Genomic DNA, 13,185 nt, shown 5'->3' on the forward strand with positions numbered 1-13,185 from the left:
CATATTGCTATGAGAGATGTCTGAGATTTTGCTGCCTATGGTTTCTTCTAGGATTTTTATGGTTTCACAACTTAAGGTCTTTTAGCCATTTTGAGTTTATTCTTGTGTATGGTGTAAGTTGGTGGTCTAGTTTCATTTTTTTATTTTTTGCATGTATCTGTCCAATTTTCCCAACACCATTTATTGAAGAGATACTCTTGACTCCTTTGTATGCTCTTGCCTCCTTTGTCAAATATTAATTGAGTGTAACGGCTTGGGTCAATTTCTGGGTTCTCTGTTCTGTTCCACTGATTTATATGCCTGTTCTTGTGCCAGTACCAGGCTGTTTTGTTTACGGTGGCTTTGTAGTATAACTTGATATCTGGTATTGTGATTCCTCCAACTTTTTTTTCTTTCTCAAAATTGCTTCAGCTATTCGGGGTCTTTCACAGGGTCATTTTCAAAATGGCTTTTCCACACTGGTTTATTCAATACAAGTAATAATACAGTTGGTGAGAGTGCAGAGAAATTGGAACCCTGTGCACTGTTGGTGAGAATATAGAATGGTGCAGCCATAATGGAAAACAGTGTGGGTATTCCTCCAAAAGTTGAAAATAGAATTACTATTTGATTCAGTATTCCCACTTCTGGATATATATCCAAAAGAATTCAAAGCAAGATCTTGAAGAGATGGGTGCACACCCATGTTCATAGCAGCATTATTCACAGTAACCAAGAGGTGGAAGCAGCACAGACATCCATCAACAGATGAATGGATAAAGAAAACATGGTACATGCGTACAATAGAATATCATTCCTTAAAAAAGAAGGAAATTCTGATACACTTGACCAAGGAAATTCTGATACATTTGACCATGTGGAAGCACCTTGAGTATATTAAGTGAAATAAGCCAGATACAAAAGGGATAAAGACTGTATGATTCTACTCATATGGAGTAACTAGTTAGCCAGATTTATAGAAAAAGAAAGGAGAAAGGTGTTTGCCAGGGAATGGGGACAAAGGAGGGAGAATTAGTGTTTAATGGGTATAAAGTTTCAGTTCTAGAGATCTGTCATACAACAATGTGAATAACACTACAAACTGTATACTTAAAAATCGTTCAAATGGTTAATTTTAATGTTATGGGTTTTGTGTGTGTGTGTGTGTGTGTGTGTGTGTGTATTGTTTTTTTTTTTACCACAATAGAAAGAAGGAATGAAAAAAATTTACTCTTGTATTTTGAGAATATATTTTCCCTAATTTTGCTGAAGTACATTTTGAGAATTTTAGTAGCTCTACATCATGTAAAATTTCATTAAAGTCATCATTATTAACTCTGATCTATAGTTGAAGATTTTGAAGCCATTGAAGTTAGTGGTTCTACATCCATGTGAAGAGTGACATGAGGCATGAGGAAGCGGTGAGCAGGACTGTGGTTTGGGCCGTGGTGAAGGGGATTGCCCAGTGGAAGATTGGCACCCAGTGGGAGATAAAGATTGTTTAAGTAGGCTACAGAGGGCTTTGAAATACCAAAGAAGAATTTTGTCATGATGCAATGGATAACTGCTGTGTAGTTTCTTGTGAAAATGATGAAACCACTGTTTTATGAGGCTTACCTTTGGAAGTAACGTGTAGGGTGGCTTAGGGTGGGGGCGGGGGCTATGGAGACAGGAGGAGGGTTTTCTGCTAGAAGTTGTTAAGTCCTTAATGGGAGGCAGGGAGACCTAGGTGTGCATCCTGCCTCGGACCCAGCACTTGTGTAGCCCAGATAAATAAGCTCCTTGGAACCTCAGTTTCCCCGTCAGCAGTTTGCAGTTCAGTTGAAAAAGATTCATTGAGTGCCTTCTATATGTCAGGTATTATGCTCAGCGCCGGGGATGCAAGTATAAAAAGACTGCCCTTCCTTGGAGGAGGTTGTAGTCTCAGAAAGGAAACCCACGTGAAGACAGTGAGTGTGGGGAATGAGAGCAAACTATGCGATGAGCACATAGTGTCCAAATGTAGCTCGGAGGCCCCTCCCAGCGAGACACCAGACACTGAAAAATCCAGCTCCGTAAAGTTCACTAAATTACAGGCAGGGATTCAAGGAATTATCAATGGAGAGGGGTCTTATAAAGTTATGAAATAGTTAAGGCAATGGTCGGCAAACTCATTAGTCAACAGAGCCAAATATCAACAGTATAATGATTGAAATTTCTTTTGAGAGCCAAATTTTTTAACTTAAACTTCTTCTAACGCCACTTCTTCAAAATAGATTCGCCCAGGCCGTGGTATTTTGTGGAAGAGCCACACTCAAGGGGCCAAAGAGCCGCATGTGGCTCGCGAGCCGCAGTTTGCCGACCACGGAGTTAAGGTCATGAAGGCAAAGGATACAACAGGAGTTGATGAGATCCTTGCAGACCCAGCTGGAGACAGGGATCAGGAGTAGAAAGAAAAGGTTAGTAAAAGGAGCAGAGGACCAGTGAATTTACTACTATCCACAATGATGTAGAAGTGCTAGATTTGGGGAACTAAGCTCTTCTTAATATTTGTCTAGTTAGCTTTTGCCTTCTCAATAGTAGCAGAGTTAGTACTATATTAGAAGAGGCAGTGGCGCCCAGTGGGCAGGAGTTAGATGACGTGGGCTTGGAGTCTCTGCACACAGCCGTGTGGTATTGGGATTTCGGTCTACTTGTCTGTAAATGGAGAAACAAATAGTACCCTCCTCGGAGTAGAGTCATGAGGATTATATGAGCTTGAGTCATGCAAAAAGGCTTAAAACAATGAAATAGTCTTGCATTTCTTTAAAGTTTTTTTCAGTGCTTTTATAGATCACTAGGAGCCCAGCGCGTGAAATCGCACGGCCCCGCCCTGCCTTGACACCCGAACCTCTCCACGCAGAGCTCCAGTGCGCCTGGCCCAGCCCCTGACCCCTCTGGCCTTCTCTGGCTGTTTTAAGCCCTGCCCTTAGTCCCTCGAGTCGCCTCGGGCTGGTCCCACCTTCTCCGGGTACCTCCCTGCTTCTGCTTGTCTCCGGAGTAACGCAGCGGCTCCGCCCCGTCATGGCACCAGAGGAGAGCATGGAAGCCTCCCGCCTGCTGCGCTGTGCTCCTTCCCCTGGCAGGTGGGTGGCGGGGCACTCTGAGAGCCAGTGGTGGGTGGCGAAGGACTGGTGAGGGGGTGCTATAGGCTCTCACCCCCGCCCTCCCGCCACAGGATGGTCCTGCCTCCTCCAGGCACCTCCCTGCTTCCGCCCCCTCTCCAGAGCAACGCAGAGCACGTGCAGGCAGCCTCCCCACAATAGGTCGTGACGTTACAGAGTAATGGACAATTTGCATATTCCTCTATTATTATATAGAATCATTTCATTTGTGGCTCACAACAAACAAATAACAATTACTAATAGAGAATTTACAAATAACCCTGTGAGGTGGGCATTATTATCCACATTCGACAGGTTAAAAAACCTGAGAAAGGAACTTGACAAAGGACTCAAGATTACAAAAAGAAAAAAAAAGTAAAAAGAATTTGTGCAACATGATTATTTGAAGCCAGGTTAATTTGACCACAAAGCGCTGCTATTAGTTCATATGCTGTTTTTCCATCTGGCCATCTGGACATCTATCCAATAAACACTTACTGTACTTGTGTGTGCCAGGCAGTGGTTTAGGCATTAGGAGTACCATTAAGAACAAAGCAGACAACCCTGGCCAGGTGGCTCAGTTGATGGGGACATCGTCCCATATACCCAAAGCACCAAAAGGTTGCAGGTTCGATTCCCAGTCATGACACATACCTGATTGAGGGTTTGATCCCTGTCAGGGTATGTGCAGGAGGCAGACAATCAATATTTCTTTTTCTCCCTCCTCTCTAGAACAGTTAAAGCTTATCCTCTGGTGAAGCTAAAAACAAACAAAAAAACAAAGCAGACAAAAATCACTATCTTTATGTAGTTTACATTTAGTTGGGGGAGACAGATAACGAACACAATATATTAGATGGTGATCAATGCAATGGAGAAAAATAAACCAGGAAAGAGGAGTGGGTGGGGTTGAGGATTGCAGTTTTAAATGTGATGGTCAGGGGAGGACTTGCTGAGCGTTTGTGTGCTTGGGAGAAGGTGTTGGTACAGGGAATGGGAGGCCCTGACGGAGGCTGCCTGGTATGTGAAGCAGGCACCATCAGGGCCAGAGCTGAGTGAGAGTGGTGGGAGATGGAGTGAATGGTCCAACCTCTGAATGGATTAGCATGATCATTCTGGCTGCTTTGATGAGAATTATGGTATGGGAACAGGGGCAGCAGCAGGGAGAACAGTAAGGCATTGCTGGGGTGACCCAACGAGGTGAATGAGGCTTGAGTAGTGGGAGAGTGGTGAGAAGTGGCTGGATTCTGGACACATTCTGAAGGGAGAGGCAGGATTTGCTGATGAGTTGGACCTGGGATGTGAAAGGCAGAAGAAAAAGAATGACCTCTAAAGAGATAAAATTTAAACTTACTCCCATTTTACAGATGGGAAAAGTGAAGTTGGGAAAGGATAAGTGATTTGCCCAAGGTCATTTTGCTGGGAAGTTCATAAAGCTAGGATGATTTCCCAGGTATTCAGTCAAAATTCCATAGCCTTTCCCTTGTGCACATCGCATCTCTCCCACCCTGGGCCTCCTGCCCACCAGCTTTCCCTGAGCACTTAGAACCCTCCAGTTTCTTCAGTGCTCAGTGGATTACTAATCTGTGTTGAAACATTCACTGTTGTAATTTTAGGAAGCACCTCAGCCCAAGCCATTTTTCTAAGTGTTTATAATAGCAACTCAGAGATTATTCAATATATGAAGTCCAAATCTGTTTACAGAGAACTTTCTTCCAGTACCTCCTGTAAAGGTTTAGCCTGTTTTTCAGTGGTGTCCTTTTTTCATTAAACTTGTAAATTGTGGATTGGTACATTATCACTGCTGGCTTTTATTCTCCTTTACTGATTATCCCAGCAATAGCCAGATCCAATGATAAGGAAGTCTCCTTAGGAAAACACTGTTCAATGGGTCTCTGAGGGAGAAAGTGTCATTTTCAGGGCTTTGCTGTGGGTGAGAGACCCAGATGCTTTCATTTTTCTGAGCTTTACTTCTTTGGGCCAGCTGCAGCTGACATGTCATGAGGAGCCATGCCATTGGAGCCAGGCTGTGTAGATCAGCGCTTGCTAAAGCTGGGGGTTCCTGCCACTCTGGGCCCCATACAGCCCAGCGGTTTATGTGTACCCTCCTCACCCGGGACCAGCCTCATTGTAGGATGATAGTCTGGGCAGCTGCTCCAAGGACTCCGGGTAGATAAGACTCAGCTTTAGTGTTATCTCCTCTGTAGTCTAAGACACACTTGTTTGTCTTCGAAAAACTTTATAATTTGCTTCTTCAACACCTTCTCCCACTCTCACCCAAACACACACCAGGAAAGTGCACTAGACCAGGTGGCCCTGTGTTCTCTGCCGGCAAGCACCCACCACAGCATAGGAGGTAGAAGGCACTGTGCCCTGTCCAGGCTCACACGCCCTTCTCAGACAGGGTGGCCTAAATTTCTCCCCAGAGAGAGAGAGAGAGAGAGAGAGAGAGAGAAACACACACACACACACACACACACACACACACACACACACACACACACAGCTGGCTCTGCTGCCCACCTGCCTGCAGTCCCCTCACCTGGCCCATCAGCAGTGCCGGGGGCCAGGTGCTGCCTCTCAGTGTGTCAGCAAGCAAGCTGGCGTCTAGAAGGCAGTGCCAGGTGTCTGGAGAGCTTTCATCTGCTTCTTGGCTTTGTGGTCAAGTTCAGGAACATTTGTTCACTGCAATTTCTTCCTCCCTGAGGCAGCTCACTTTCACTTTTACCTCTCAGACACAGGCCCTGGTCTTTCCTGAGTGAGACGGGCTGGGAGCAGGGAGGAGAGAGTGGGGTGCAGGAGGGTGCCAGGCACCATGTGGTCCGAGCCCAGCACCCTCCTGTCCTCCAACTCAGCTGCTTAGTCATCAGCACATCCCAAATTCACTGACTGCCCAATATCCAGACCGTCCTCACTGTAAACAGACCGCCGTTAGCCTAACTGGGACACAGACATGCGAATGGCAGGCTGTGCTTCACCATGTGGTGCTGCTGCAGAAGGAGGACTGGGAGCAGCTCTGAAGGGGAGTGACTGCAGCTGGGGTGTGGGGTTTCCAGGTGCAGAGGAGCACCCCAGGCTGTGCGAAAGCACATGTAAGGCATGGGCCCTTGGAGAGACCTGGCTTGGGCATTGCCAAGAAGTGTTCTGTCCAGAGCGTGAGCCCAGAGGCCGGGCACTAGGAAAGAGTGGGTCCAGCTTGCGGGCTGCACTGGCCGTCTTCCTTCCCACCATTGCACTTTGTGTGCTACGCGTGTCTCTCGACATCATCGTTTGTCCTGTCTGTTCCGCGAAGAAAACTTAACAATCCAGCGCTAGAAATACATTCATAGAGCTTGTTTTCACGTTTATTACCCTGCATTGTTGCAATTCTTTTTCAATTTGCTGTAAGAATTCCAGTAAGCATTCTAGTAAGAATTCTAGTCTCTGTTTACAAAGCGTATTGCTTTTAAAAAGTTGTTCACGATAGCATAGCTGAAGTGATGGGGAAGGAGGAAAGCTGTGAGGGCCTGGGATGCAGAGCTCGGGGCATGGGCAGGGGCTGGCCGCGCGTGCAGAGCACCTGAAATGTGGCCGGTCCAGATGGGCTGGGCTTGGCTGCAAATGTAAAATGCCCATCAGATTTTGAGGGCTCAGTACAACATAAATAATAGAAAAGATGCCATTAAAAACAAGAAAGTTGTTCTGCCCTGGAGCTCAGTTGGTTGGAGCATCATCCCATATACCGAAAAGTGACAGGTTGGACTCCGTCAGGGCACGTACTATATTGTGGGTTTGATCCCCTGTGAGGTGCCTACGTGAGGTAGCCGGTTGATGTTTCTCTCCCTTCCTCTCTCTCTTAAATCAATAAGAACATATCCTCGGGTGAGGATTTTAAAAATAATTATTTTTAAAGAAAGTTGTTCTGTTTAGAAAGTAGTCCCCGTTATTAGAAATTCAGAATCGTAAGTCCTTGATGAAAACAAGGGCAGACAGCTCCCTCCCACTGCTCAACCTGCCCACCGTGTTCTGAGTTTTATTTCCCTTGGCCATTTCGGATCCGGCTTCTGCCCCACCAGCCCTGCTCCTGCCACGCTTGCTGCCATCACCACAATAACTCTCTTTAGTGAATTTGCTAGGAGCTTGACACACATAATCTCACTTGATTCTCTTAAAAAGAAAGAAAATACTTTTTACAACAAAGCTCAGAGAGATTAAATTGCTTGGTTAGGGCCGCCTGCCTGCAGAGGGGCAGGGCCAGAGTTCAAACCCGGCCCTGTGACTCTAAACCTGTCACTCCCACACTCAGCCTGAAAGAGCTGCCCATGGCCAGCACTGGCTCTCAAAGCCCCGACAGGCAGTGTGCTCCCAGCCCAGCTTGCTCTTCCAGGCTCGTCTCTCGTTAGATGTGCTGCTGTTGCATCGGATCTGGCCACGTTTCGTTCCATGAAACCTTTCCTGTCCTCTTCACCAGGATGTTCTGTTATTATTTAAATTCCCTTTGCTTGATGACAGGTTAGCCTTGGCCAGAATAGGCCACTGTCCCAAGAAAGAAAATCTGAATACCAAGGTGGTTAATCTAAAACATTATACCCATCGTTAAAAGGTCTTTCTCTTTTTTTGGTAAATTCCTAATTCTGATAGTGTGAGTTCCCATGTGAAAAACTAGTAAAAATGGCTACATGTTTTCACTTAATGATACTACTGGGACCATTCGATTTTAGTAGTGCTACTGCCTTACAGGTAAAAAATGGAAACAAAATACTTTTTTAAAAAATGATTATATTTTTTATTTCTTTTACTTCTCAAGCTTTATCAACATGTTACTTAGAAACACTATATTTCCAGCACAAATTTCCAACTAAATCACACCTAGTTCACGCAGTATCCTAGCTCATGAAATAACACTATGTTAACATTGGCAATGCTCTCTGAATTGTTCCCCTTCCTACCTAATGTGTCGCTTAATCCCAGCCCTTTTTAGCATCAACTGCTACTTCTGGATTAAATAGATCAGTAGAAACTTTCTAATGATTTTGTCATTTAAAAATGTTTGTTAGCTGTGTCTTTTAAACTATGCCATCACTTTTTTTTAAGTTTCTTCAGATGGCGGTACTGAGTCCTGTGCCTTAGTGGACGACAACGGCAGCGAGGAGGACTACAGCTATGAAGACCTCTGTCAGGCCAACCCCAGATACCTGCAGCCAGGCGGGGAGCAGCTGGCCATCAACGAGGTACTGGGATCCCACATGTGACCAGTGGTGAACACCCGATACCAGGGCCAGCATCACTTCAGACTTTGCTCTCTGATTATTTTTTTAATATGTATTTTATTGATTTTTTTTTTATAGAGAGGACAGGAGAGGAATAGAGAGTTAGAAACATCCATGAGAGAGAAACATCAATCAGCTGCCTCCTGCACACCCCCTACAGGGGATGTGCCCGCAACCAAGGTACATGCCCTTGACCGGAATTGAACCTAGGACCCTTCAGTCCGCAGGCTGACGCTCTATCCACTGAGCCAAGCTGGTTAGGGCTGATTATTTCTTATTGCATGTTCTAAAACCTAGAACTTTGACTAGACAAACAGTTTCTGGCATTTTCAAGGACAATTTATGTGATGAAGTTCCTCCCTTTATGTGATAAGAGCAGCAGTCATTAGCTTGGGCGGCCGTTCATTCTGACAAGCTCTCCCTTTATCATAAATCTCACAGCCGATCTAAGAGGTAAATGTTACAGTTACCGTCCATAGTATAATAAACACTCTGAAAGTAAGAGGCTAAATTACTTGCTGGTAAATGGCAGAGCTGGCATGAGCCACATAGTTCTCTCTGCACCTTCTACCAGTCTGCATCTTTAGCCTTTTTCACAGCAGTCGTTCTAGAAGGCACCGCTAGCTTTGGAGTTCTTGGCGCCTCCGTGAGCAGGCGGTGAGGGTGCCCCGGGAGCCAAGCGGCTGCCGTCCTCTGCACCTGCACTGGACTCACAGGAGCTGCGCCTGTTCTCCCCTTTCTTTGTGAGCTGTAGACGGAGAGCGTTCTGTGTTCTCTTTGGCTGCAGTAAACTATAAAGTGCTTTCAAATTGTGAGTGAAGTGTGAATGCTGAGTTCTGAGTGAAGCCGAGGGTCTTGCCGTTAAGCCCCGTGCGTGACCTTCGGGGGCTCCGCTCGGCGACATCTTGCTTGGCAGCTCAGAAAGCATTTCTCCGTGTATATTCGAGATATTCAGATTTGTTAGTTAACTGATCTACAGATAAGTGAGCTATTTATACTTTTTTTTAAAAAAAGTGGATTTGGGCTTTAAGATCATGTGAGAGAGGCTCGCCTAATTCTCTTTTCCCTAATATGTTTTTCTTTGTTCATTTTGTGTAACAATCAGTAAGTACTGACCCAAAGGTTGGCATATACAAATGAGAACTAGGAGATGTGCATCTCACCCTGAGACATCACACAGACCCCGCCCGCCCATTCTGCCCACCTGACTTTCGCACTAAGCACGCCTGCATGTCTCCATTTCAGCTGATCAGTGATGGCAGTGTGGTCTGTGCAGAAGCCCTGTGGGACCACGTGACCATGGATGACCAGGAACTGGGCTTCAAGGCAGGAGATGTCATCCAGGTTCTGGAAGCCTCTAACAAGGACTGGTGGTGGGGCCGGAGTGAGGAGAAGGAAGCCTGGTTCCCGGCAAGCTTTGTCAGGGTAGGTGTTGGCCCCCTCACCCCTCACACCTGTCCCTGGGGAGCGGCAGGTAGAATGGTTCAGGCCAAACTCACTCTTGGTACAGATTCAGTTTTTTATAATTGTTTCAATCAAACCTAGAAATTCAACTGGGTCAAAGGAAAACTTTTAACCAAGGTAACTAGTTGCTTGGCACTGCTGCTGTGTTTTGAGCCACTGGCGCCATGCGGCTCTGCCAAGTGCATAAGACAGGCGAGGATCAGAAGCCATGGGGGGCCCCTGCCTGTGCCGGTGCCACCTCTCCCAACCCCCCCCGTCCCTGTGTGTGCACTGCAGCTGCGTGTCAATCAGGAAGAGCTGTCGGAGAATTCCAGCAGCACGCAGGGCGAGGAGCAGCAGGAGGATGCTGGCAAGACCCGCCACAAACACGCTGAGAGCAAGCAGCAGATGCGGACCAACGTCATCCAGGAGATCATGAACACCGAGCGGGTGTACATCAAGCACCTCAAGGACATCTGTGAGGTAGGCGCCAGACATGTGGCCTCACTGAGGTGGTCACATGACTATGATATGCCCGCCTGGCTCTCTTCTGTTCCCAGTCACACCCTCCTATGCACATATTTTTTAGAGCCCTCATTCCTCCTCACCTCCTCCTATGCCTCTGGCTCCTGAACACACCGCTCACTCATTACGTACGCGTCTACCTCGGTGAGCATCAGTGGTGAGCGTCGTGGCCACCCGCCCGGCTGTTGCAGCCAGGTCTCTTTTGGGGCCCTGCGCCACGGTCTCTTTCAGCACTGAACCCTGAGACTGTTCAGAGCTAGTGCCTGTCAGAGAAGGCAACACCTGTCAGTGAACCCCACTTAACTTGACAAAGATTCAAAGGTTTGGCGTTGTACAGCCCACTGCCTCTAACACTGTCTCACAGGCGAGATGCTGAGTCATTTAGATGTAGAAAAGCAAACAAGACACTAGTGAAAGCCAAAGCTATATTCCACAGCATCATGGTAGTTCTGCTGCGTGATACATTTTATTCCTCCCGTGGCATTGTTTGTTTTTGTGGGTTTTGTGTGAGCATTATACCAGACTGTCCTGCTGCGAGTGCTGCCCCTGCGCTCTTAATTCGGCTGGGACGTTCATCCCTGAAGACAAGCTGAAGTGAGACAGCCGCACATCTGTAACTGGATTAACTGGCCAGATGCAGATGTACCAATGTTTTGTTTGTGCCGCCCTGTTCAGTAGGGATACATGGCTAAGGGAGTTTCTTTAAAGTGACATTCTATGAAGATGAAAGTAATTGCTAATAATTGTTGAGCATTGACTATGTGCCACCCCTCTCTACCTGGGTTAACTCATTTTACTCTCACTCGGTCTTAGCCCGTGTACAGGTGAGGAAACGGGCGTGGAAAAGTTAAGTGGCGGGGTTGGGATTTAAACCAGGCAGTCTGCCCAGAGCCTGTACCCTGAACCTTTACATTGTCTTTCTGTTGAAATTCATTCCAACTAGTCCGTGGTGGGATTTTACCATAGAGTCAGTCTAGCCTATAATTACATGATGTTAATTTGGGAATAATTATTACATATATTTATGGCCTTTCCTTCCTACTTCACTAACTCCTTACCTAAGCCATAGTACAAACAGGGTGCATAATTAGTAGTTTCTAACAAGTCTTCCTGGTTGTAAAATAGAGTCAGCAATCTGAAGAGTTTAGAAAAAATATAACAAGGCCAATTTTTGAGCTAGTATTTGAAACCGAGCAACCTGTTTCATGAATATAATGTAGAAACTGGATATGGCTTCTTAAATGATAAATCCAGCCACATACATCTTTTCTCTTTCCTTTTGTTTTTAAAACATGACACATTGTAGTCATGGAAGTAGGATTCTCCTAACAGAGACCCATAGATGTTAAAGTAATTTCCTGTAATTAAAATCTGCTCCAAAACAATGGCTTTGGATGCAAAATACTGTATTATTCAAAGAAATAATTTCTATGAATTTCCAAATTCGTTTTTAAAAGTGTATGTTCCCTTTTGCAGGGCTATATTCGACAGTGTCGCAAGCACACGGGAATGTTCACTGTTGCACAGCTAGCCACCATTTTTGGAAACATTGAAGATATTTATAAATTCCAAAGGAAGTTCCTGAAAGACCTTGAGAAACAGTACAATAAAGAGGAGCCTCATTTAAGTGAAATAGGATCCTGCTTTCTTCAACATGTATGTCACCTGTTACTTCTTTATTAATAACATCTGGTTAAATAATTTTGCAGTGTTTCTTCATTAAAAATAGGAGTCCTTTTTGTTTCTTTGTTTGCTAGATTAATGTCCCATAGAATGGAGCTGTCACTTGTAAAGTAAGTTGTTTAGTTTATATGGTTAATCTTTAGCTAAATATATTAAGTCCATTTTTTTAAGATCTTCCCACTTTTATGCAGTTTGGTGTAATTTTTCATAAGACCTATTAATTGTCTTATTATATGTTAAGCACTGTTTTCAGGATCTTCTTGTATTAGCCCCTGTACTGCTGTGAGGGAGGTATATTATTGTCCTCATTGTACAGATGAGGAATCTGAAGCCCATAGGGTAACTGACCCAGGGTCACACATTAGTAAGTGGCAGGTGGGAAGACAGACTGAGGCCTGTGGCTCTGGGACCCAGGCTTGTGACCCGTGTAAATGCTCAGGCCAGTCTCGTGATGATGGCACGAGCTGATCATATAACTGATGATTGACTGCCACTATTTAATACCAAAAGATTTCAGAGGAAGAAGATTCTGAATCAACAGCAATGACAACCACCACCACCTCCTTGCAGCACAGGCTGGGTGCGGGGCCAGTAGCTTCGTAGAGGCAGTGGTGTGGAGCAGGTCCCCGAGGTGGTTGCTTTCAAATAGCTGAAAACAATGCTGTGGGGGAAATGCACGTGGGAAGGTCGAGCCCATGAGAGCACTGGGCCTGTCTGGGACTTTGTAAAAGACGTTTGGCCAGAGTAGAAGGTCCATGGGGGTTAAGAGAAGCTTGGCGTCACGGAAGGGCAGGCTGCAGAGGCGGCAGCGCCCAAGCAGGACGAAGCCCCAGTGGGTGGATCTCGCCTGGAGACAGGAGAGTTCAGCTGAGGAGCAGAGGGGTTGCTGCTTCTGGGCCTGGGCAAGGTGATGGCAGTGGAAACAGAGAGACAGACTCATTGAGGACAAACTGACAAGACTGGTCATAGGTAACAAAGAAAGCAGCAGTCAGAACCACTCGCAGGGTTTTGAGTCTGAAAGAATTAGCAGGTGGGTTAGGAAAGCCTGCCTTTAGGGCAGCAGGGGTTTGGTTGTGGGTGTTGAGTTGGAGCACGCCTGTGTATAAACGTTGGAGTGGAGATGGCCGGAAAGGAACCTGCTCTGGGCAGGTCGATGTTTGTGACTGTGAAGCCTGGCAGTGGTG

At 46.0% G+C, this 13,185-nt stretch overlaps 1 protein-coding gene across 1 annotated transcript in view; it reads left to right on the plus strand.

Annotated features, from left to right (window-relative positions):
* SPATA13 (spermatogenesis associated 13) overlaps positions 1 to 13,185 on the plus strand; it is a 96,344-nt gene that overhangs the window by 68,324 nt on the left and 14,835 nt on the right. The window contains exons 4-7 of the mRNA XM_054718755.1: positions 8,175 to 8,311; positions 9,596 to 9,775; positions 10,091 to 10,276; positions 11,795 to 11,974. Of these exons, the coding sequence (XP_054574730.1) occupies positions 8,175 to 8,311; positions 9,596 to 9,775; positions 10,091 to 10,276; positions 11,795 to 11,974 (683 nt within the window). The remainder of the gene's footprint in view (positions 1 to 8,174; positions 8,312 to 9,595; positions 9,776 to 10,090; positions 10,277 to 11,794; positions 11,975 to 13,185) is intronic.

This window comes from Eptesicus fuscus, chromosome 7 (genome assembly GCF_027574615.1).
Source record: "Eptesicus fuscus isolate TK198812 chromosome 7, DD_ASM_mEF_20220401, whole genome shotgun sequence".
Taxonomy (NCBI): domain Eukaryota; kingdom Metazoa; phylum Chordata; class Mammalia; order Chiroptera; family Vespertilionidae; genus Eptesicus; species Eptesicus fuscus.